Source organism: Solanum lycopersicum, chromosome 7, assembly GCF_036512215.1.
Source record: "Solanum lycopersicum chromosome 7, SLM_r2.1".
NCBI classification, from domain to species: Eukaryota; Viridiplantae; Streptophyta; class Magnoliopsida; order Solanales; family Solanaceae; genus Solanum; species Solanum lycopersicum.
The window spans coordinates 64,047,419-64,072,689 of record NC_090806.1 but is presented as its reverse complement, the minus strand read 5'-3'; the positions used below and the strand labels follow the sequence as shown (position 1 = coordinate 64,072,689).

The 25,271-nt window shown below is 33.2% G+C and overlaps 2 protein-coding genes and 2 long non-coding RNA genes across 7 annotated transcripts; 2 read left to right on the top strand and 2 right to left on the bottom strand.

Moving 5' to 3' along the window:
- The first annotated feature begins 5,796 nt into the window (after window positions 1-5,796).
- On the top strand, window positions 5,797-9,973 carry LOC101268703 (G-type lectin S-receptor-like serine/threonine-protein kinase At4g03230). 4 transcript variants are annotated; one of them, XM_019214985.3, is made up of 9 exons: window positions 5,797-6,003; window positions 6,130-7,314; window positions 7,409-7,930; window positions 8,056-8,208; window positions 8,313-8,509; window positions 8,596-8,806; window positions 8,917-9,154; window positions 9,259-9,400; window positions 9,479-9,973. In XM_019214985.3, exons 2-9 carry the CDS (start codon window positions 6,228-6,230, stop codon window positions 9,800-9,802), a joined length of 2,874 nt encoding a protein of 957 aa, XP_019070530.2. In that variant the 5' UTR covers window positions 5,797-6,003; window positions 6,130-6,227; the 3' UTR covers window positions 9,803-9,973. The 4 variants fall into 4 exon arrangements, with proteins under 4 accessions (XP_019070530.2, XP_025887847.2, XP_025887848.2 ...); XM_026032062.2 differs by lacking the exon at window positions 5,797-6,003 and having other exon boundaries at window positions 6,013-6,266; window positions 6,339-7,314; XM_026032063.2 differs by lacking the exon at window positions 5,797-6,003 and having other exon boundaries at window positions 6,013-7,314; window positions 7,409-7,525; window positions 7,646-7,930.
- A 1,978-nt stretch (window positions 9,974-11,951) lies between these two features.
- Window positions 11,952-13,450, top strand: LOC104648391 (uncharacterized). The gene is made up of 3 exons (XR_742397.4): window positions 11,952-12,088; window positions 12,608-12,733; window positions 12,866-13,450. It is a non-coding gene; the product is annotated as an uncharacterized lncRNA (long non-coding RNA).
- A 91-nt stretch (window positions 13,451-13,541) lies between these two features.
- LOC104648392 (uncharacterized) lies at window positions 13,542-14,405 on the bottom strand. The gene is made up of 2 exons (XR_742398.4): window positions 14,115-14,405; window positions 13,542-14,035 (listed from the first exon to the last, which is right to left on the bottom strand). It is a non-coding gene; the product is annotated as an uncharacterized lncRNA (long non-coding RNA).
- A 738-nt stretch (window positions 14,406-15,143) lies between these two features.
- On the bottom strand, window positions 15,144-18,294 carry LOC101265746 (G-type lectin S-receptor-like serine/threonine-protein kinase At1g11300). Its single transcript, XM_004243377.5, has 7 exons — window positions 16,955-18,294; window positions 16,741-16,878; window positions 16,484-16,653; window positions 16,195-16,405; window positions 15,868-16,105; window positions 15,627-15,777; window positions 15,144-15,543 (listed from the first exon to the last, which is right to left on the bottom strand). The coding sequence occupies exons 1-7, from the start codon at window positions 18,258-18,260 to the stop codon at window positions 15,256-15,258; spliced, it is 2,502 nt and encodes an 833-aa protein (XP_004243425.3). The 5' UTR covers window positions 18,261-18,294; the 3' UTR covers window positions 15,144-15,255.
- Between the last annotated feature and the right edge of the window lie 6,977 nt (window positions 18,295-25,271).

Genomic DNA, 25,271 nt, shown 5'->3' with positions numbered 1-25,271 from the left:
CCCATCGTTTCTCCCTCAAACGACGCATCCAATCACAAGACCTGGCACCCTTTCACTTTTTTTAAAAAGCCTTTCTTCTTTTTGAAACTCTCATCTGTCTCTTAACATCATCTTTCTTTTCTCAAAAGGCTTATCAAATTCAAGGGGCAAAATCTGTCTCATCTTCTTCTCTTTGTTTTTCAAAGAAACCTTCCAGTATTACAACCATGTCTTCTTCTTCATCTTCTTCTAAGAAAATGTTGGATGCCCTTAGTGAAATTGAGCCCCTTGCATTCTATTCTCTAACAACTGCTCAAGAAAGACTTTCTCCCCCACCCAATCCTCCACAAAATACTCCTGATAACCCTTTCTTCTCCATAGATCTAAACACTTCTGCAGTGCCCACTGGACCTGGTCCATGTGAAGACATGTTGCCTGACAACATGTTTGAAGGAGATCTACCAAAACATAGGGCTTCCGAGTCTAATATTCTAGCAGCGAGTGAGGAACTCGTGATTGAAAGTCTGGCAATGATGCGAGAAGAGGCCAGAGCAGAAAACACTGATGTCCTGGAAGGAGAAGAGGTCAGGCCTTCTCAACCCATTTTCGATAAAACCCCCGATTTGGGGCGGTATTCTTCTTTCTCTTCATCTGAATCTGCAAATGAGGAAGTACCATTAAAATGGAAGGTTGAGAGTCGAAAAGGGAAAGAAAAGATCGTGGAAGAGACTCCTAAGAGACGACCTAATACAAGGTCTGCTGCACAAAAATTGATGGTAGATGCCTTGAAGGCAAGCGCATGCTCTGCTGCTGCAGTCAGAAGTGCACGAACCTTCAAGGTATCAAATTTTAAGATACCTAAAGAAAAATTGGTTGAGTTGTCTGGAGAAGAGGTTGAAAAGAAAAATAACAAGAAGAAGTCAGAAAAGAAAAGGGAAAGGGTTACAAAGAAGGTTGAAAAGTCACAGTCAAAAGGGAAGAGATCTGAGAAAAAGAGAAAGCGGACACAGGGACCTGGTCCTCAAGCCAGGAAAGTTGAGAATGTTAACTTGCAGGAAGTAGTTGACAGTCTGAGGAAACAAGCAGTTCTCGCAGGAAGAGTGTTTGATATGGGGATTATTACTCTTCCGGGCATGGACTCTCTGCATGACATGTGGAGATCCAGTCTTGGATGCACCTGTTCAACAAGAAATCCCCCATCCTCCATGAAGAAGAGGTTCGTGAATTCTATTACAATGTTCAATTTCTGGAAGATGAGAGTCTCCTCACACGTGTGAACAATATTGCTATTTCTTTGAATGAGGAGGTGTTGGGCAAAATCCTCAGAGTGCCTACAGAGGGGACCCGATCCGTTCAGGGAAAAACTTGCTCTTCAGAATTTGCATCTCTGATTTCTAAGACTCCCACAACCAAGGTTGCTGGGATCTATAAGAAAATTATGAAGAGTGACTATCAGCTGGTCTTCGAGTTTGTCAACAAAGTGATTCTCCCTCGTACTGAAAAGAGAACACTTGCTACTGCTGCTGACTTGTACGTCATGGAGATGCTGTGCAGCTTTGAGGCTCTGTGCCTTCCTAGTCTCATGATTGAACACATTCACAAAACTGTTATTGAGAAGAAAGGAGTACATGGAATGGGGTATGGATACTTGCTCACTAAAGTATTCAAGCACTTTCAGATTCCTCTTGGTGTTGGAAAGGTGGGGACAGTTAAACAAACTATCTCTGAGCATACCTTGTTTGAATGTGAATGTATCGAAGGCAGAGGCTTACCAAAAAGCAAGATGGCTCAACTTCTTGAGGACCTGGATCAGTTTAAACACGAGACTGAAGAACTCACTGTGCGGTTGAGTAGTAAAGAGGCTGAAATTGCTGTACTCAAAGTAGAGCTGCTTACTGCACAAAGTGAGGGACCTGGTTCTTCAGTTGTACAAGCCCTGGAGAAAGAGAACAATGAGTTGAAGGCGAAGATAACTGCCCTGCAAGAAAAGGCCATCAAGGATAATGATGCTGCCAATGCACGACTCACTCTTGTTATCCAGTCCCTGTCCAAAACTCCCCTCTCTTCCTAAACTTTCAATCAATCCTTCCCTGTGTCTCTTTTGTTGTGTGGCTAATCATCGTGTTAATGGATTTTTAGTTTGTTTTTAATGTATTTATGTTATAATGGTATGTTGGTTACTTTATTCCTTTGCTGTTCTTCCTATGTTCTTTTGTGAATGCTTTTCCTCTACTGTTTGGTTGCTAATTCGCTCTGATCTTGTTCAGTATTTATGTTGACTCAATGGTTTACTGCATATCTTTTTTATGATGCCAAAAGGGGGAAGTAAACTGTAAGTAGCTAAATAAGGGGGAACATACTTTAAGGGGGAATATACAGTAAGGGGGAATACACAGTCAGGGGGAACGATTTTGGTATCATTGTTTGTCACCATCAAAAAGGGGGAAAATGTTATTTGTAGTTTTGATGATTTGACAAACTTAGGGACCTCATAAAGGTACCGGGTTTTCTACTTGAGTATTGCAGGTGTATTGTTCAAAGTATTGCAGATAAAACAAAACTCAGGGACCTAATAGAGGTACCAGACTCTCATGATGATGAGTCAGTCAACTGCCAGCTGGAGATGGTGCAGAAAGTAGGTGCACACTTCCCGATGGCGTCAGAAAGTGTGACCCTTCCAGCCAATGGCAAAGAAGTTTAGGAAAGTGACTTGCCCATATAAAAGGCACTTTCCTAAACACTTCTCTCTAGTTTTTGCAACTTGATAAAAACTTTTCAAGAACTCTTGCAAAGGCTCTACAAAGTAAAGGCAGAGTTATTCCAAGAACAACAGCAATATATTGAGCTTTTCGTCTAGTTGTTTAGGAATACATTCTCTTGTTCTTAAACTGTAAACCATTCTTGAATCTATAAAGGATTTGGTGTGTTGTGTTAAAAGTCTAGGTTGTCCAGGTGGGATAGCTTAGTGGGTAGATTGTCTTTCTACTTTGGCTTGTTGAGCAATAGAGGTCTATTGCTTAACGGTAAGATTGATAACTCTTCCTTACGTTTGGTGTAATCGTGTTTCGCTTTTGCTTTTGAAGATTAGTGAAAACGATTGAAAATCCTGTGAGACAGGTCGTGGTTTTACTCCCTTAAGCAAGGAGGTTTCCACGTAAAATCATTGTGTTGATTTTACTGCATTTAACTTTCTAGTAATTTTCTGAAGTAAAATAAGGGACCTGGTCCATTACTCGTAAAGTGAAGGCATAGATTCTATCAAAATATATATATATCAACTTTTTAGCCATTCTTTGGTGCACCATGCATGATCAATCTATAAGGGCATATGGGCTAGATATGATAAATAAGATTGATCAAATGATATTATTAGGCTGGGTAAAATATTAAAGAGTTTTATTTAGAATCCAGATTCAATTAGTTATTGTTAAAAAAAGGCTAAGGAACATAAAGAACGGTTATGAAAATTATAACATCGAAACTTTGACTTTCTGGTATCTCTCATTTCCTTTCTATGGTCTTCTATGTCATTCCTCTCTCATATTTCTCGTCTCCTTTCTATGGTCCTTTATCCCATCCCTCTCTCGTTACTTTCTTCTCTATTGATCTCTTCTTAGTTAGTGCACTACGTTATTATTTTATTATGTGTATTCTACGTTGTAACTATTATCTCATGTATTTCGGTTAGTAAAATAGAAACAAAAAGTATTCAGATTAGTTAAACATAAAAGATGAATTAGAAAGACAAAAGATAAATAAAGATTGAAATAGAAAGACAAAACAATTTGAGCCCATGCAACCCAATGAATATCCGAGCATTGTAAAACAGAAAAGATGAAATAGAAAGATGGAAAATAAATAATTCGAGTTTACATAATCCATACCATATCCAGCGCACACACAAACCACAAAAGAGAAAACAACCTTTGATTCTTTTTGGTATTTTCTTGGGCTTTTTTTATAAAATTAAAATTCTAATATAATTATTCAATACAATTATAAATATAGGTAAGATCATTCAATTTTACTTAAAAATCTCTAATAATCTGTTTGATCAATTTTAATTAAACATTGACAGCCCTAAAACATTTAAATGAAAAATTCATATTGAGTTGAAAAGTATATGAAGTAAGAGAAACCACTAAAGAATATGGTGTAATGAATGAGATTGTACATTTATTCTTTAGAAAAAATTATAAAATATAGAAAATGTTATTTTATATTTAATGTATATAGATATAATTCACTTTTTTAAGCTATATGGATATACTTACATAGTAATTAGCAAACTTAATTAATAGTGAATTATCAGTTTTATTTAAAAAAATAAAAATTTTATGTATTTAAATAATTATTACTAAATAGAAAATATATCATTATACACCTAATAAATGCACTATGCATATTTTATGGAGCTATGTTTCTCATACTGACCTTATTTAATATTTTTCTCTTTCATTATACATGTTAATGTCTTTTATTATTATTATTATTATTATTTCTCCGATTTCCTCCTAATTAAGATCATTTGCATGATTATATGAACGATTTTTATAATTCATCTTCGTTGGGTATTTTGTAATTGCATTTTTTCTCTCATTTATATGAAATTTATATTTGTATACATATATATGTTTCTCGATTTTCATAGGGTTTTGTTTGAAGAAGTTATTTTCACTGACATTCAAATACATAATTTAATTATGTTAAAATTCAGTTTGATATAAATGACATAATACATGAATGCATTTCATTCTCCTGTTACACACATATAATTGTATTCAAATGTTGAACACAATGGAATACATATACATTTGAATATTTGTTATTTTTCATGAATTGTCGAATTAGAAATACAAGTGTATTTGGATACATTAATATATTACATAGATTTGAATGTATACGTATACAACACATCTATTTTTTTTATATTTTTTTGCATAGATGTGAAATACACATACATTTGGATAATCATATTGTAGTGTAGTTCATTGTCATTTTTTTCTAGATTGTCCAATTGTATTGATATATCAACACAATTGTGTAGCAATCTTAGAGATACAATTATGTTTATCGTGTATTTGAAATCGAAACAAACAAGATTCATCACAATTACAATAAATCAATTTAACTAAAGAAATACGCAAGTGACATTTGAACAAGACCAATAGCGACAATAAATTTTTTTATACGATATTCAATTTTTTTTTAAAAGTAATTGAAATTCGAAAGTATACTCATTGACTATGTAATCATGAGTTGTTAATGTAATAATGGAAAGTTGAAATTTCAGCACATAATTAAAGGGATTCAGTTACCTCATTTAATTCATTGTAATTCTAATTGTATCTCTATATAATTAAAAAAATACAAATTCAGCTAGATATTCATATGAAATATAGTCATTTTTAGTAAATAACGTACTTATAGCTATTGAATTTCAATAAATCTAGTCATTTATGTAAGTTACTCTCTTCTTTGACCATAATATTATAAAATATTTTCGTTAGAGTGAATCCAAAATAGTCAAGTAGTAGATGAGTGGAAGTGCTGTTCAGCATAGAAAAGATCATAAAGGAACGGAGGAGAAAAATCGCTATTTCAAAGTTGGACTTCGACATAAACAATTTTTCTCACGTATCAGTTGCTCCACTTTGAAAATAGATGCATTATAGTATGTGCCATATATTTCATCAATAAATTTGTATTGAACGGAGGACGAATTTGTAATTTTTTAAAATAAGAAAAAAAAAACACTAAATGAGAATTAATCTCTAGTCCTGTAAATAAATAACCTAATATCTGATTAAGTGTATTATTTAGCTTTTTTATAAAATGAATATCAACAAATATTTATACAAATTTCAAAAAAAATATACATAAATTTTAATAATTAATTAAGACAATAAAATAACGATACAATATAATATTGAGAAAAAGCACCAATATGGACTTGGTCAATGAGCAAAAAGGTGTCAATGTCGGAAAGTGAGAGATTTTTTTCTCAATGAAACAATTAGTCATGTAGGGTCTCAATTTCACGGAAATGAAATGCCCATTTTAATTTTATGTTGTTCATTCAAATGATCAACAATTCCATAAAAACAATGCGATTAAGTAATTTTCTGTTGTTGTTGTTGTTGTTTGCAGCGTTACGGCAATGTGATGCAAGGAGGAGCACCATTGATGGAAGCAGTAAATTAGTCGACAATGGCGAAACACTGGTATCTGCTGGAGAAAACTTTGAAATGGGATTCTTTTCTGATGATGCAGGGTTAAACAGATATGTAGGTATATGGTATTACAAATTAAGTCCTAGAACAGTTGTATGGGTTGCTAATTGGAATAATTCGATTCAGGGAAAAATAATAATGAATGAGGATAATTCAGTTGTGGTTGAAGATGGTAATCTTAAAGTTTTAAGTAATGGGAACACTTATTTCTCCACACAATTAGGTAGTGGTTCTAATAGGAAAGTAGAGTTGTTGGATACAGGGAACTTAGTTGTAGTTGATGAATTAGGTGTTGATATGTGGCAGAGTTTTCGAAATCCAACTGATACATTCCTACCAGGTATGAAAATGGATAGTAGTTTGAATTTGATTGATTCAAAAAATGGCAACTACAGATTCCAATTAGATCAATCAAGTGACAAGGAATATGTTATAGTAGTTCCAAAGCAGGGCAAAATTCTCTGGAAAGGATCTATGAAATTAGTAAACTTAAGTATCGGTGAGATGCCTGGTTATGTTGCGTACATGTTATCCAACTTCACTAAGAAAGACATTGTCGATAATTCATTGGAATCGATAGTAACATTTGACAAGTATAGGCTTTTAATGAACTCCTCGGGGGAAATACAATTCTACGGTTGGGATAAGGAGAGCAGTGGATGGTCTTTGATGTGGTCAGCGCCAAATGATACGTGTGATTTGTACAAGTATTGTGGGAGGTTTAGCATTTGTAACAGCAAACGTGAGCCAGTATGCAAATGTTTGCCCGGGTATAAGCTCAATCCTCCAGATAATTCAAAAGCAGGAAAATTTTCAGGCGGTTGTTCGAGTACATCAGTTAGCTCTTGCAACGAAGACAATGCACAAGTACTCGACACGTTCTTGGATTTGAGGTCAATGAATGTCAAGAGTCCAGACAGGTTATTCAGTAATATTAGTACCCGTGAGGACTGCAGGAGATTTTGTCTAGGCAACTGTCTGTGCCAGGCCTATACTTACAGCGATTCTGTATGCTGGACTTGGGTCAATAGTCTCATGCATCTGCAGGAGAACTATGCTGGTGGCTTCAACATCTCTGTTCGTGTCAGCATTTCCGATATTGGTAATTTCTTTTTCGATTTAACTTATGTACACTGATAGTTCAAGCCAATGTGTAACCACAAATAGTATAATAATTTGTTTTTTGCGCATTGCAGAAGCAACAAAGAGAAATTGCAAGCCTTGTGGCATAAACGTAATACCCTATCCATTAAGCAGTGGACCAAATTGTGGTGACCCTCTGTATTATAGTTTCTCATGTGATGATTTAGCCGGTAAGGTAAGCTTCCACACATCGGATGGCAACTATGATGTCCTTAACTTTGATAACGAAAATAAATCATTTGTTATAGAAGCAGCTCATAAACAATCTGTTGGTACTTGTGATGACAAAGGACCAGTGACAGGATTTTCTTGGTTCAATCAGTCATCACCTTTTAAGGTGATAAACTGGTGTTACAATCCCGAAGAGAATCTTACTCCAGGACCTATTAGTCGAGGGAAAGATTTAATATTGATTAGTTGGAAACCACCATTGGAGCCAATTTGCAAGACTTCAGAAGATTGCAATGATTGGCCAAATTCTAGTTGCGATATGACAAAACAAGGAGAAAGAAGATGTATATGCCAAGCTGATCACAAATGGAATGGCTTGATTTTAAATTGTTCCTTGAGCTCAGGTATGGATCAATGTTACTTACTACAAATGATTTTCTTGCCAATAGTTCAATGATACGTTTTTCTATGTTCTCCATTTGACCTTTTATATGACCAACACACATTTCATTTCTTAAATTTGCTTCAGAACTTGGAACACAAGGATCATTCATCGCGAAGCTGACATCCTCACAGAATCAGAGAACCCTTGTTATTTCCATATCTGTAGTTCTTGGAGTTATAACTTTGTGCAGCATTAGTTATATAGTTTATCAGAACACTAGAGTGGCAAGAAGTAGAGGTGATAACAATCGGAAAAATCTCATCTGTTTTTTCTCAAGTTCGCCTTTTGGAGAAATATTATGATCAAGTTCATAACTAATTACTTAATTGGTTTGATTTTAGAAGCAAGAGATATTGTTTTGGGGAATCATATGGAGAACTTTCCTCGTAGAGAAAGTTTTGGTGAAGAATTGATCACTGCAGATGAAAAGCGACATATTGATGTCCCATTTTTCAGCTTGAATAGCATACTAGAAGCTACAGACAACTTCTCGAATGCAGCTAAGCTCGGGCAAGGTGGATTTGGACCTGTTTATAAGGTTAGGCTACTTTCTTTTGTTCATGTACCATTCAAGTTTCTCTATTTTCGTTATACAGCGATTCTGACAAAAAATTATACATACAGGGAAAGTTTCTCGAAGGTGCAGAGCTAGCGGTGAAAAGGTTGTCAAATCATTCGGGACAAGGTGTTGAAGAATTTAAAACTGAAGTAATGTTAATTGCCAAACTGCAGCACAGAAATTTAGTCAGGCTTCTAGGCTATTGTGTTGAGGGAAATGAAAAGATCTTAGTATATGAGTATATGGCCAACAAAAGCTTGGATACATTTATATTCAGTCAGTATACTCCACTCCGGACCTCAAAACTCTTCGTAACGTTTTATGCAACTATATGGTTTTTTTTTGGATTTATTACCTCTAAAGTTAACCTTGTGCATTGCAAATAGATCGTACATTCTGCCGATTATTGGACTGGAGGATTCGTTTTGAAATTATATTGGGTATTGCGCGAGGGCTTCTTTATCTTCACCAAGACTCGAGGCTAAGGATTATTCACAGAGATCTTAAGACAAGCAACATATTGTTAGATGATGAAATGAACGCCAAAATTTCAGATTTTGGCTTAGCAAGGATTATTGAAGGCAAAAGCACAGAAGCTAATACTACCAGAGTTGTTGGAACATAGTAAGTCTCTGAGTACTGTTTTCAGCTTTGATATCTAAAATTTGGTCCGATTTCACTAAATATACGTTTCCTTTGATGTCTAATTGTATGAACTGATAAAACAGTGGCTACATGTCACCCGAGTATGCATTGGAGGGACTTTTTTCAATCAAGTCCGATATATTTGCCTTCGGAGTGGTAGTCCTTGAAATCATAAGTGGGAAGAGAAACATGGAATTTTTCGAAGAAGTAAACCTGACTGGTTATGTAAGTACCCAAAACGTCCCTCAACTAATTTGTTATTCTGTTTTAATACTTTAACTGTCTCAAAAATGCTAATCACAGGCATGGAGACTGTGGATGGAAGACAGGGCACTAGACATGATGGATCAAACTATTGTTGATACTTTTGAGGACAAGGAAGTGATAAAATGCGTAAATGTTGCACTTTTATGTGTTCAAGAAGATCCAGGTGATCGTCCTACAATGTCAAATGTAGTCGTTATGCTTGGAGGCGAAAGCATGACTCTTCCAAGACCAAGTCAGCCACATTTTATCACAAGAAGAAATGCTTTGAGTACATCTTCTTCCTCTTCTAAGCTCTACAGCACGTTCAACAAAGAGCTGGCGATAACTCATGAAGAAGAAGGCCAATACATAGAGATGTAAATGCAAGACGAATAATTCAACATTATGTTAAAATCATCTATATCTTCCCTTTTAATTCAGTAATCAATTTTTCAGTTAATTTTTTTTGGCATAGAGAATAACCCATTGTATCTTCCCTCAAGTGACAACACGAATTCAAAGTTATATACTGATCAACACTTTTTCCATGCATATTACCCTAATTAGTGTCCCTAATGTCATCCAAGGTTGTATGCATTGTGACTTTATACCAAATGTCAAACAGTCAAACCTACTTGTGATATTATCTGCTTTTAAGTCTAGATGCACGCGACTTTAAAATATGTTAGTAAGGATCTAAGATATCCCTTTTATATGACTAACATCTCCATTATGTTTTGTCAATGTGAGATTTGTCAAAGGTAAACACGAATTTCTACCATAAGTTATGAAGTTACATTTTTTATTTTCTTAATAGACACGATTAAGTAAAATTTAAAATTGAGTTAAATCCAAATAGTATCAGAGTGAAATTGATACTTATTTAGACTTTCGATCCACGCTCTAGTTGGATTTGGGTGTGAAGGGGAGATCTCTATTACTTGAAAAATGTGATGTGAGTTATGATGGTAGAAAGTATAAAATCATTGTTGTAAATTCCAAATGTGGTGAGTCTATTCATGATAGCAACAATGTTGTGTTCCCACCTTGGTACAATTGCCCTTTCCGAAATCGCTTTCGACCCATGCCAGCTCTTTCCCACTTATTGACCAAGTCAATGTCGGTTCTCTTTTTTTTTTTTCTTAATAACAATTTGATTTGACATAATGTATTTTTTATTTTTTAAAAAAATTTATGGCCTAAAACAATTTTTAAATATTGTTGTTGCTTTAAATAGTTTATTAAGGGTAAACAGAAGAAATTTAAAGTTAAATTATTTTTAATTATTGTAAGGTAATACTCCTTTAATTTCTACTTTTTATGTCTCTAATTATATTGTGAAATTAGGTCATAGGCATAATTTACACTCCAAAAGCTAGCTCAAAGGAAGGAAGATTGCCCATGCTTTATAAGGAGTCCACCCATCTCATAATCACCGATATGGGACTTTTGTCATTCTTTAACATTTTTATCAGCTTTTAAATTGACACACTTATTTAAAAAATAATTATTGGCATAGTGTAAACCATTTTACCCCTATTCATTGTGAAGTGAGTGAATAAAAACGTAAGATTTTCAAAAAGTTCTATCTTTACCAAATTAATCACTTAAGGGTATAATAGGTAAAAAATTGTTCTTTCTTGATTTGTCAAAATGGACAAGTAATTAGGGACAACAACAAAAGGAATAATGAACAAGTAATTAAGGACAACTATAAAAGAAAAATGAATAAGTAATTAGGGACAGAACAAGTATTTACATGTACTACTTACTAAAAATAAACATTTCTTAATAATCATTTCATAAAACCAATGCATAAATGATAATAGTTTTTATTTTATCCTCGAGAATTATTAGTCTTGAAAATATGTATTTGCCCAACATAAAAAAACTAGTAAATAATTTATGTTTATTGATCAAATTAAATAATCAAAAATAAATTAATTCATGTTATTGATTGAAAATTTGACTTCAAGAGAACACCAAATAAGATAACAGTAATAAACTTACCTAATTTCTTAAGGGATACAAAATTTAAAACGAGGACAACTAAATAGAAATGGAAAGAGCATTCTTTTTTAGACAAAAAAAAAAAAATGAATAGTGCCACATGAAAAGACTGAGAGAGTATAACACTTGTTTGTCACAAATTTACTCTCTAACCCGATAGAGTTGCATACTGGATGCTACTAAGTGAAAAGAGATGAACCTCAATTTATAAATATTCAAATATAATAAGGAAGCTCCTTATAAGCCTTTCGTATCAGCTAACTTTTGAAGTTGAGTTAGATCGAAAATAAGGAGTCCGCGACCTTCTGTAATTGCTTGACTGGTTTCACACCTAAATCTGATACAGAATGGGACTTGAATGATCATTCTGGTGGCTGTGTAAGGAAGGAAAGCTTGCAGTGTGGTGATGGTAAAATGAAGGGCGGTTTTTCAGTGAATCCCAACGTGACATTGCCTGGGTATTCCCTAACTGTTCCAGCTGCGGAATGCCAATCTACTTGCTTGAGTAACTGTTCCTCATGTAACGCATATGCCTATGATAATAATGTGTGTTCAATTTGGATGAACATGTGAATCTGAAGCTACTGTCACCAGGAGATGGTAGTGGAAATGTGATTTATACCAGAGTTGCTTTCTCTGATGAAGCATGCGGTGAAGGTACATTGAGTTTTATTTGGTAGTGTTTGTCATTTCTATGTATGCAATACTCATCTCCGAATAGTAACTGACTAATCTTTTGGTTCTTTACCTCATAGCTTTCAACATTATGAGTATATATATTATCTAAATCTTAGTGCTCCTAAGAGTTAACTAGGCAACTAAAAGTTTGCGCGAGCACCCTCTACGTTTTAAACAAACATCAGATAGCAACCGACCAGTTTAAGTTTACGCAACACCCTCTATGTCTTAATCACACATAAGATGGTCACTGACCAAATGTTTGTTTTTCATGTTTTGATTTAGTTACAACTAGCCAATATGTGTTGACGCCAGTAAACATTACCAGTTCGTTGAGTTCCCACATCAGCTCTTTGGACAATTCTTACCTCATAAACTAGCTTTTATAGTTGAGCTGTCCTCAAGGTCCATTTCTTATCGCGTTATTAGAATCAGAACCATCCCAAAATAGTCTATTTCTTTTCACAGTTTCCTTATGTTTCTTCCTTCTGTCATCAGATGCAAAATCAGGGAAATTGTCCCCGAAGCTTAAAGTCATCATATCTGGCGTGGTAGCCGTTGCAGTTCTACTTCTATGTAGCTTTAGCTACATTTATCATAGGAGAATACTGTCAAAGAATACAGGTACTTGTGTTGCGATTACAATTTATGGAGTTGTTGTTTTACCACTACCAGAAAAAATTCTCCTTCCGTTTTTTTTTCCGAATCAGATCAAGAGAGATATCCTAAAAGGCTGCTCTTGTTTTTTGATCTTAGCAAGCCAACAAAGCACAGGAGGCAATCCAGTGCCACATTGGTTTAAACAGAGAAAGAGAAGCACAAAACCTGATTAACGAAAATGATAAGCAAAACATCGCTGTTCCATTCTTTAGTTTGGAAAACATATTAGCAGCCACAGATAATTTCTCAGATAGAAATAAACTCGGACAAGGAGGTTTTGGTCCTGTTTATAAGGTTAGCATTAATAATTCACTTCAACATGAGTTCAACTCTATGAAGTCATTTCATAGCATCCTAGTTTGCTAAACTTTCTCATTGGTTACCAAAACAAGATCCAACACATAGCAAGCCATTGAAATGGAAAAAAACGATTTGAGATCACATTAGGAATTTCTCGAGGGCTTCTCTATCTTCATGAAGACTCAAGGCTCAGAATTATTTTCATAGAGATCTGAAAACAAGTAACATTCTTTTGGATCGAGAAATGAACCCAAAAATGAATACACTGTTGTTAACCACAAAAATGAATACGTTAGATACAATTGTACTTGTATTTCCTAATCAACTGTTTATCTTGGATATAGTACTTATCTATCTAGATATACTTGTATCGCAAATCAACATTTCAACTTGTGCTTATATAACAATACAAGTACCTATGCATATAAATATGGACACATTTCAACACTGTTGTTAAGCAAAAACATGGATACATTAGACAAACGAGCAAAAAAATATAATTTGTGGGTATCAAATTGTATAAATATGGATACATCAGACAAACGAGTAAAAAAGATACAATTTGTGTGTATGAAACTATATAAATATTCTTCTAAATAAAATTTTGAAAAGGCTAACAATGTAGTATTGATGTACCCAACTATACTTGGATTTCCTAATCAACTTTTTAAATTTGACAGAGTACTTATGTATTCAGATATAATTGTATTCACAGATCAACAGTTCAACTTGTAATTATATAATAATACAAATTATGTATAGAAATGTTCTACTATATACAAAATTGACAATCAGAGAACCCTCAATCTCTTTTTTGTTCATGTTCTTGTACTCATTTTTTTAACTATATACATACAAGATCAAATTTTCTAATAATTTCGCATGTTAGATTTCTTTAAGCAAATAGAATATATGGTCATTAACCTTTTTTGTTCTTCTTTCGTTCTCCATAGCAGCAACCAGAGCCTGAAGTTTTGACTTGTTGTGAGTAATAAACAAATCAAAAGAAGGTAATTCGTCCAACAATTTATCAAAAAATGTATACCTCTCGTAACCCTCCTCGGGATATCAATTTTAGTCATTGAAATGAATAAATAAATTCTTGAATCAAAACTCTATGAAAATAAAAGAAGTGAAGATCTGTAGATAAATATGCAATTAGAAGATGACTGATGGATACAAAATTACAAAAATCGCTCAGGCAGTAACGTAAAGGATCTTGAATTTGAATGAATTTGGAGGAATAAATCAGAAATATGTATTTATGAATATTGATGAAAGAGAAAAAACTGATGATGATAAATGGAAAAAGATCACAAATGTGTCTGTCATAATTAATTAGGCATTCAATAATTACTTTCCTATTTAATATTTATTTATTATATTAAATACATAGAAAAATGATATTTATTTGTATTTAATTAACTTTGCTATTCATAGTCTAATTATATCCATATAACATAAAAATAAATAAAACATAGCTATTTTTCTTGAATATATATATATATATATATATATATATATATATATATATATATATATATATATGAATGTTTTTCATATTCCATTGGAAGAAAAAAGTCGTGGTTTTTTCTTCTCTCGTTTGGACCGTCAGATCAAACATCACTTTAAAAGTAAATTCAAATGTCGAAATTTGACTAAAAATACTGTGTGAAATGTAAAACATGAGTCATTTTTATCATATTAGAGAAAGGGGATGTATTAGTTTGACAAATCAAGATGAAATTCCATCTTTGTGGAAATTATTAACACTGCTTTTTTTTTTTAAAAAAAAAATAGTTGATTAAAAGGGCTGGGAAACATTTTCTGTAGTTTCAATGGGCCATCAATCTTTTTTTCTTAATTATTAATTTAAGCTTTTCAATACGTATATCCACTTTAATTTGATTTCCTACTCTCTCCTCTTCCCTTTTTTTGAGAAAATGACATAATACAATGAAACTTGTGTTGAAAAATAAGTGATAAATATTTGTGTTACTTTAAAATATTTTATCATTTTTGTTTTGGAAACCGACTAAAAAAAATAAGTGATATAAATTGGGACAGAAAGGAGTAACTGAATTGGTTTTTGATTCTTTTTTATTTACAGTGCTAAACATTTTTGAGAAGATGGTTCTTTACAAAATAATATTAATTCCATAAGAGAAATAGAAAGCTAAATCCTCTCATCTAGGTACTGGCAAAGTTAATGTCAACTCATTTATGGAGAAATCGCTTGACGTTTGATGTCGCCAGCTGCTGCGGAAAGCCGGTTCTTTTGGCTCAGGGATGGGTGTTGTTTCGTTGCTTAACATGACAACTATATCAGACATTGTTGGTCGATCAGTAGGAACTTCTTGAACGCAAAGAAGAGAAACCAGAACAGACCGTGCTGCTTTGTTACTGTCGCAGATTGCCCTTATTGATGGATCAATCAACTCCAACATTCTTCCTTCTTTCCACATTTTCCATGCCTAACATGACAAATGACGTGAAATGTTTAAAAGAAATTGAAACAAACTTGGACATTAGTATTCAAATGCGCGAGTGTACTTACCCATCCTAATAGAGATACACAAACTTCAGTTGTGAAGAAGTCTGAGTTTCGTTCACCAGTCAAGATTTCCAACAACAATACTCCAAAGCTGAATACATCTGATTTCTCCGAGAATTGGCCATATACTACGTATTCTGGAGACATGTAGCCACTATGCCATATTGGCGTAAATCAGTCTTCAGTAGCTAATATACAAGAGGTAATAACATAAAAACTGGTTTCAGAAAGGGCTAATACTTACTATGTACCAACCACTCGTTTTGTACTGGCCTGTGTTTGATCAGTCCCGAAAATCCTTGCCATTCCAAAGTCTGATATTTTTGGGATCATCTCTTGATCTAGCAAAATGTTGCTTACTTTCAAGTCCCTGTGAATGACTTTTAATCTCGAGTACTTATGCAGGTAAAGCATTCCTTGAGCAATTCCTTCTATTATCCCAAAACGTGTATCCCAACCGAGTGTAACCTTCAATGAAGGGTCTAAAAGGAAAAATGAATATCAAATTAGCCAACAGAAATGAGGAAAACAAAGTTATAGTTCTCGTGAAGATAATACTAATGAGTATAACCAGAAAGAAATTTGTCCAGGCTGCAATTGGGCATATATTCATAGATCAGTATCTTCTCCTCCCCTTCAACGCAACATCCTAAGAGGCTGACTAGATTTTTGTGCTGCAAGTTTGCGATTAGCTTCAATTCATTCATGAACTCCTCTAGTCCTTGTGATGACTTCCTGCTTAGCCTTTTGATGGCTACATCTCCGAATTCAGGCAAAGACCCCTGAACAGAATGTTTAAATCCACAATTCTATATATATTCATGTAATTAAAACGAACATCAAAATATTGAATTTTGCACCTTAAACACGGGGCCAAAACCACCTTCTCCGAGTTTGTTTTCTTCATGGAAGTTGTTTGTTGCATCTCTTATATTCTGCAGGCTGTACTGTACCAACTTCATATCATCTTTGCCAACTAAAGATCCACTAGGCATGGAGCTAACTAGAGCAGAATCTCCGTCCATCTTACCTAGTTTCAAACAACAATCAGTAAGTCAAAGCACTGTGAACAATACGAAATCTAAAATCATTTACAGTTTAGAAATGCTAGATTCACCTCGTCTTCTCAAGCGCTTTCTTTTGAAGATAAAAGCAGAGATACTAATAAGAAGCAAGATTGCAAAACTTGCGGAAACAATTTTTGCAATGAGAATTTTGTATCTTCGAGCTGAATTTCTAGATTGAGCATTAGTAACTGCATCCACAACACAAAGTTTATAGTAGTCTTTCACTTGTTGTTAGTAAAACTAACAATGATTCAAGTAAAATACCTTGCTCTGAGTTGTGAACTCGAACATAGAGAGTTCTGCCGTTAGTAATGTCATGCCCAATATCCAGTAAATCGCCATGCCATATAAAACAGGCGTTTCTCGTACAAGCATAAGCTGAACAAGAGCAGTTCCTAATGCACTGAGTTTCACACTCTTCAGTGCTCATATTTCCTAAAGAGACGGCATAATCTGGCAACTTCATGTTCTCATGCTTAAAAAATCCATCTCCACCATCACATCCCAACGCTATTTTTCTCACACAACCTCCATTCCATATCTCATTTGCCCAATCTGTCGAAAACTTAGGTTCAAATCCGTCTAAACAACTGCATAATCCTTTTGATCTGATCCCACAAGTACCAAACGGACCACAATGCGCGTAAAGTTCACACTTAGATCGTGGTGCTTCAAATTCAACATTCCATTTGTTACTTTTATTCTTATTCCACACCATCACCTGAAGCTGCCCGCTCGGGTTCAGCACGACTCTTAATCTCAGAAAGATTCTGTAGTAAGCTAAATTAAGATATACATTATCATTTTCAGTAACAACAGTGAAACACCACACTGTTGCTAGTATATACGCTCTGCAACCATCGTCAAATCTATAATAAATATCATTTTGGTTCCAAATAACAAAACGCATAACCCGATCTATTCCAAAAGAGAAATTTCCAGGCTGAGGATCTTCATTACTCGTCCATGAAGTGATCACATTTCGTAAGCCACTAATTTTATTGAAACCAAATCTCATATGGCGTAATAACGTATCTGTAGGATGCTGGAAGCTCTGCCACAAATAATTGGACTCACCGTAGTATCGGAGAACAAGATTCCCGGTATCCAACAATATTCCGATAGTAGAATTTGAAGTTAATAATGGTTCCCGTGATGTTGATGAGACATTCGATGACCAAATGAGTTCACCTTTTTCATCGAAAATCACTAAATTTCCATCACCGCCGACAGTGAAAACTGGTGAAGCATTTGATGGGATTGGAGATTCTCTGTTGGCTACCCAAACAACTGTTTGTTGAGGGATTATGTTGTACCATATGCCAAGATAGGTGTACATTGAATTTGATGGAATGAAAAATCCTAAGGCGAAACTTCTATCAGATGAAATCAATTTCTGATTACCAGTGATTGATTTGCCAACTTCCACACAATTTTGACAAGGAAGAACAGGTAAGCAACAACATGAGAAAACTAACAGTAAAAGAGGTAAGAAACTATCAAACTCCATTGTTTTTCCCAAACTATACGACACCTCCTGTTCTTCCTTCTCTCTATATATAGAATTCATAATTCACGTTTCAATTCGTTTTGTCGTAACTTTATATTTAATTTGTTTCATTTGGAGTGTCTCTTTCCTTTTCTAAGCAAGATTTTATCTTTAGTTTAAAACTTAAAAGTTGTTTTAACTTCATTTTCAAATACTATTCTGAGTTGGAAATTAAAATAAGTCATAAAAATATAAAAGTAACTAAAATAAGCCACTATTTTAGTAAGTAATTAAAATAAGTTTAGTGGAAGAAAAAGTTTCACTATATCCAATTTTCTAAACATTTGTCGTTACTGTCATAACGTTTATTTTTAATATATAACGGAACTTTTTCTTCCACTTTATAAAGTGAAACTTTTTATTCCACTTTATAAAGTGGAAGAAAATCTTCCAATTTATGAAAAGTTACCTTTTCATCTTCACCTTCACCTTCTCTCATTTTTCTTTTCATGGCTTCCAAAAAAAAAAATCACTTTGAAGATGGTCATTTGCATCAAAAATTCACTTAAAAAAATAAGTGTTAGACATAGCGATAATCATTTGCGTCAAAAGTAGGTGAGACATGAAAATTTGAGGATGTCCCAACATTTTCCGTCATTTCAAAGTGTGAGGACTAACCAAAATAATTATTTAGTCCATAACTTGGAGCAATATCCCTATCTTGCTGAGGTAAACCGCTACAAAATATATAATAATAAGAATAATAAATAATATAAATTAATAAATAATTGACAAAATCAACAAACAATAATTGAAATATTATGATTGAGCATTACCGATCACTATCATTGATAGTTTTGTTTAAATCAAAATCATATCGGCCGGTAAGAGTATTTTGATAATGAGTCATTTTAGGAAAATCAGTAGATTGAGTTATCGGAAATTCATCAATGCTATTATGATTTTCTAATTAGGGATGAACATCGACTGATAAAGGAGAACGTTGTTGACTAATCTTAGGATCCTTCCTAACATAGATTCCAAGTATTGTTGACTTGATTTGATCTATATAGTGATTTGGAACCCTTAAAAAGTCGGTCAACGATTCGTCATTATATATAATTCACTCTCCAAAATTTACTTGTCCATGTGATAAAAATGAAGTAGGGTATTTTTCGGCTATAATCAAATTATAATCGTACTGTTTATACCCATTCATTTATAAATTGATTAAATAAATTTATGATATTGGACATTTATTGGATATTTAGCATTGTGTTTGTGAGGACAATTATAATAAATGGTATTTCCGTCATGTATAATTTCGTCATCCCAATAAATTGAAACTTTAACTTTAGGTGTAGAAGATATTTTTTTTAGATTGAAATGAACAAATATAGAAGAGTTTATGTTGTAGGTGCTATCGACTATGTATAAACGTCCTTAAATAGATTTTTCAGAATAAAATAATAAAAATACATAATGAAATATTTTTTTCCGTCTCAATGACATATCAAATCAATATAATTTGTATGACAACACTGAAAAAGCTTATTCCAGACGTGAAAAATATTTTTCTTGTGAAGTGGAATAAAAAGTTTTACTTTATAAAGTGGAATAAAAAGTTCCACTTTATAAAGTGGAAGAAAAAACTCCACTTTATAAAGTGTAAGAAAAAGTTCCGTTATATATTAAAAATAAACGTTATGAAACTAACGGAAAACGTTTAAATTATTGGATATAGTGGAACTTTTTCTTCCACTAAGCTTATTTTAGTTACTTACTAAAATAGTGGCTTATTTTGGTTATTTTTATATTTTTGTGTCTTATTTTGGTTTCCAACTCTAGTATTCTAAATAGTAGGGGTGGGACCGGACATTTTAGTAAGCACGTGATGAGGCGTAAGCCCCATTGGTTGAGTCAGGGTTCAGTCAAATTCTTTTGCGAAAAAAATTATATTATTAATATATGGTTAAAATCCTAACTCTGTCAGGGATAAGCCCCGTCATCTTTAAAATTTTAGTTTTCAATATAGTGAAATAGTATATAGTATAAATTATTAAAAAAAATACATGAATTGCTTAAAATAATTACAAACATGATTTAAAAAATTCATGAAAAATAAATTTTCTAATATGATTTTACAAGTATAAAATGTAATGATATAAATTTGTTATGACATGCAAAATAATTGTAATATCTTAACTTTCTAATAATAAAAGAATTATTATTTCTAAAAATATATTATTATCATACAATACTATTTACCTCCTAAAAAAAGTCAATAAACTTTTTACTAGTATCTATCTATCTATAATGCACAAGTACTCCCTCAATCTATGCCCGAAATTTTAGAAACACATTTATACTATACTAAGTTCCTATTACCCCTGAACTTATTTTATCTTGTGGGCCCAACGCTGGTTGACTTTTTTTTGAACTAGTGTCACGTAGGCCGAAAATGGGTAGAAAATTACTTATACAACAAGTTCAGGTTGGTAATAGGACCTTAATATAGTATAAGTGTGTCTCTGAAATTTCGGGCATAGGTTAAGGGGGTACTTGTGCATTTTCCTTTTATTTTATACTGTCTCAAAAGCATGAACTGCCAAACTTAAATGTTAAATTACTATAGTACTCCCAATCAAATACTCAATTTATTTTGTTTATTAGTTTAATTATTTGTATTATATTAAAAATAGATGTCCTTTCATATTAAAGGTTGTGATTTTTCAAAGAGTTATGATTTTTTCAAAAGGTTGCGTCTTTGTTAGCTATAAATAGAGGATTTTCCTCTCACTTTTAAACTACAATTGTTTTAAGTTTTGTACTCTTCTTCTTCTTAAAAAATCTCATTGTCATTTGCAACAGTTGATTAAGTTCAAAATTCAACGAAAATACGAGGTATGAAAAAAGAGTTGGTGAAAAAAGTATAGAGTAAATCATTCAACAATTCACTCGTAGTTTTTCTTACGATTTTCATGAGTTAACAATGACGAAAAGTTGTGGGAAAGACAATAATAATAAACAAATATTAAAAAAGTCACATGATTTGGGTATGATATTTCTTCTTTATTTTTCATTTTTCATTCTGTTACCCTTACGAAGGAGTTTCTTTCTAATTTTGATAACAACGGGCATCAACATGTTCCATTGAATTATTAGTTTGGATATAAAATCCTCTATTTCAAAAAAAAAAAATTAGCTTTTACTTATAATATGATTGCAATCAAATGGAAATACCTATCAATACATGATAGTCTTACTCAAGTATCAATTGGGTAATAATATTTTGTAAAAGATAGATTGTGTATAAAGATAAAACTGTCATGCACACACTACATTTCAAGTATGAATATTTAAATGGCGTCCATCATTTATGTTTGTAACCTCACGAGGAAAGATCATTGGTGACATTTTTTGCATTGATATTTTTAAAAAAATTTATTGATTAGATTTGCTTACAAAATTGACATAAAAATATTTAAAAAAATTGTCACTTTCTCCCTATATTTAAACTTTTATGTATTTTGAAATGGTTCAAGAAAATCTGGTCATTTGCATCTCAAATTAAATACACGCAACTCTATAACAATCTGTATTAATCACTTAAAACACTTCTCCTATATTCTTTCAATTATAATTATTTACTAAAAAAACATTAATTTAGTAATAGTAATTTTATTTTATAACATTGCATATTATATGTACAATATTCACGTGCAGCGCACGTGCCGTCAGACTAGTTATAATAAAAATATCACTCCATCATGAATAAAAATAAAATAACTTTCAAATAGCTAAATAATAAAATATATGATTTTGTCGTAACATCATTTTTAATTTGTTTCATATGGAATGTCTCTTTCCTTTTCAAGCAAATTTTTCATTTCAAATTTTCATATCACGTGTTTAAGATTTTATCTTTAGTTTAAAATTATAAAATTTAAAAAAATTTCTTTATGTGTTCTGATTTCATGTCAAGTCAAAACAGTATACTAAAAGGCGTGTTATCAGATGAGAGATTTAACTAAGCATGGGATGATGCATAAGTCCATGAATCTTTAAAATTTTAATTTACTATATAATTAAATAGTATAATAACATAAAATTATAAAAATACATGAATAGTTTAGAATAATTACAAAGAATGATTAAAAAAGTTCATGAAAAATAAAATTCCTGATATGATTTTACAAGTATAATAAATGTAATGATATAAAAACTATTGCTTATGAGATACATATCAGCTCTAGTATCTTAACTTTCTAGTAGAATAAGAATTATTATTTTAAAAAATATAGTACTATCATGCTAAGTAATTTACCTCTTGTCACGATCCAAAAATGAGTGTGATGACACTCGTCTTATCCCACCAAGACAAGTCAGCCTAAAATTAAATATCTAACAAAGTGCGGAAGTAAATGACAATCCAACTACAATTCCTATTATGAAACCAAGTCATATTAATTCAATCCCCAAAATCAGGTTGTCACGTGCACAAGCCTCTAATGTAAATATTAGAATTGAAATAAAATAGGAGTCTAACATGAAGTTGTCTTTCAAGTAAAAAACAAAGTCATAAACTGGAGTAGGAAAGTTTGCTGAGATGACAAGCAGCTACCTCACAATCCTCCACAAGATGCCTCGGAAACGAAAAGAATGACAGGTATCACGAAGATCCAGGCTCGTATCCTACAAAAAATTTTAGAAGCAAGGGGTGAGTACCAAACCACGCGGTACCCAACAAGCAAACCTCTAAACACAAGTTAAGTGAATAAAATACGGGCACTTCTTACACCATATCTAAACCTCCACGCTACAGTCTAATAGTTTACAGTTTACCAAACACACAACTCAATAACCACACTCTATCAGTTTACACATTCTCAATAACAACTCAATATTCAACAGTCACAAGCTTCACAGAGAAACAATCACAAGATCAACAAAACACGTGTTCAAGTTCATCAATAATAAAATGTGTAATGCCATGAGATGCAATGTCAAGTATAGTGATGCATGTCTTCCCTAACGATACACACCCGCTGTCTCTCAGTCCGGGACCCATGGGGGACATATCTGTCCATGCATCTGTCGCGGCGCACGACACGACCCTCGATAAATAGTAACCTTCGCGGCGCGCGATACGACCCTCGAGGCGCGCGATACGACCCTCGAAAATAGTACATCATCCTCTTACCACAACCATGTCTCAGATACAATGCAAATGACATGCTCAAATGAAAAGGAGGAGATAACCATTTGATAACAAAGCACAATTTACAACAAGAAATACAACACCAACAAATAAACATCAAGTCTCCAAATCATTCTCAACATCACACAAGGAAATACACGAATTTCGTACGCTTAACAAGAGTTTAGAAATCCACTTGCCTCAAGTAGTCGAACAATCACTTCGGAACTTGAATCTTCCCCTTTCTTTGAAGTTCCAATTCAAAGCAATCTATTCAAATAATTGTCCATAATAAGATTTCAAGACGAAAAGATATCTACATCACTTTGTCTCTAGTCTAGACTCTAAACTCACTCAAAAACTTACTCGAGTATACAATCAAGCTCCTAATGTTAAGGTCAATTGATATTTCAATTATCAAAATTCCAAGTTTCAAGCCTAGGGTCAAGTTTTAATTATTATTATTATTTTTATTTTTAATAAGCCAAGTTGAAACAAATATGTCTTTTGACTTCTAAATGATGAAAAGCAATTCGGGCAACAGTAAGCTTCAGATAAAATCTTGAACCATACAAATGTTCCGTCACAATACCATACTGTATCCTATTCATAATATCTAAACTCTTATTTCCTAAGGATTAATTCTAAACTAAAGGCAATTGCTGCCAAGTCATCACTACATTAAAGGCAAAAAAAAAAACAAAAATTGGTACAAAGTTAAGTGTAAAGAGTAATGGGTATCTGACACCTATTTAGCCTACAACCTTATGGACAAATCATTCCCCTCCCATTTTAATATAATATTAGTTTCAGGCATGCATATATATGCATAAATTATTGAAGAACATGTAGACTTGATGCAATTACCTGTAGTAGTTCGTAAGATGCCGAAACCCTTCGTCTGTTCCGTCTTTCTCCTTCATTCTTTTCCTTTTATGAATTAATTAAGTACTAATTGTGATGGGTTTTACCCACATATTTAATTAAATATAGTCTAAATGGTATAGGGTCTTAAATAAATTATCACTTTAGCCCATAAACTATCGATTAATTAGCTCAAGTTACACTAATATTTAAAATTTCCAAAAATGATCTTCCGGGTCATTACATTATCCATCACTAAAAATCATGTTCGTCCTCGAACATAAAGTAAAAGAAAGTACCTGATGCTTCAAAAAGTTGAGGATATCTGGCACGCATGTCAGACTCAGTTTCCCAAGTTGCCTCTCTCACCTATCGGTGCTTCCACTGCACCTTTACTGAAGCAATCTACTTGGTTCTAAGCTTTCGAACCTGCCTATCCAAAATAGCTATAGGCTCCTCTTCAAATGTCAAGTCTGGACCCAACTCCACAGAATCAAGTGAAATCACATGAGATTCATCCGGAATATACTTACGAAGCATAGAGACATGGAAAACAGGATGAACTGCCGACAAACTAGGTGGCAAGGCCAACTTATAGGTCACCTCTCCCACTCGGCTCAAAATCTCAAAAGGTCCAATGAACCTAGGGCTAAGCTTGCCCTTCTTTCTAAACCTCATCACACCCTTCATGGGTGATACTTGGAGCCAAACATGATCACCCTCCATAAATACCAAGGCTCTAACTCTCCGGTCTGCATAACTCTTCTGTCGACTCTGAGCTGTCAATAATCTATACTGAATCATACGGACTTGCTCCATAGCATCTCTAAGCAAGTCTGTATCCAAAGATTCCATCTCTGCCGAATCAAACCAACCAATTGGAGTCCTACACCGTCTTCCATACAACGCCTCAAATGGGGCCATCTGGATACTAGAGTGATAACTATTATTATAGGCAAACTCCGCTAATGGTAAATATTGATCCCATCTAGCACCAAAATTGATCACACACGCTCGAAGCATATCTT

Bases quoted from the DNA above. Each gene is read 5' to 3' on its own strand.
- LOC101265746 (XM_004243377.5), bottom strand. From the start codon at position 18,260: ATGAATTCTATATATAGAGAGAAGGAAGAACAGGAGGTGTCGTATAGT. The intron at 16,654-16,740 runs GTGAATCTAGCA...GTTTGAAACTAG, and splicing joins AAAGCGCTTGAGAAGACGAG to GTAAGATGGACGGAGATTCT. The intron at 16,106-16,194 runs GTTATACTCATT...TTTTCCTTTTAG, and splicing joins CCTGGACAAATTTCTTTCTG to ACCCTTCATTGAAGGTTACA.
- LOC101268703 (XM_010325481.2), top strand. From the start codon at position 6,048: ATGTTGTTCATTCAAATGATCAACAATTCCATAAAAACAATGCGATTA. The intron at 8,807-8,916 runs GTCAGTATACTC...CATTGCAAATAG, and splicing joins CTTGGATACATTTATATTCA to ATCGTACATTCTGCCGATTA. The intron at 9,155-9,258 runs GTAAGTCTCTGA...CTGATAAAACAG, and splicing joins ACCAGAGTTGTTGGAACATA to TGGCTACATGTCACCCGAGT.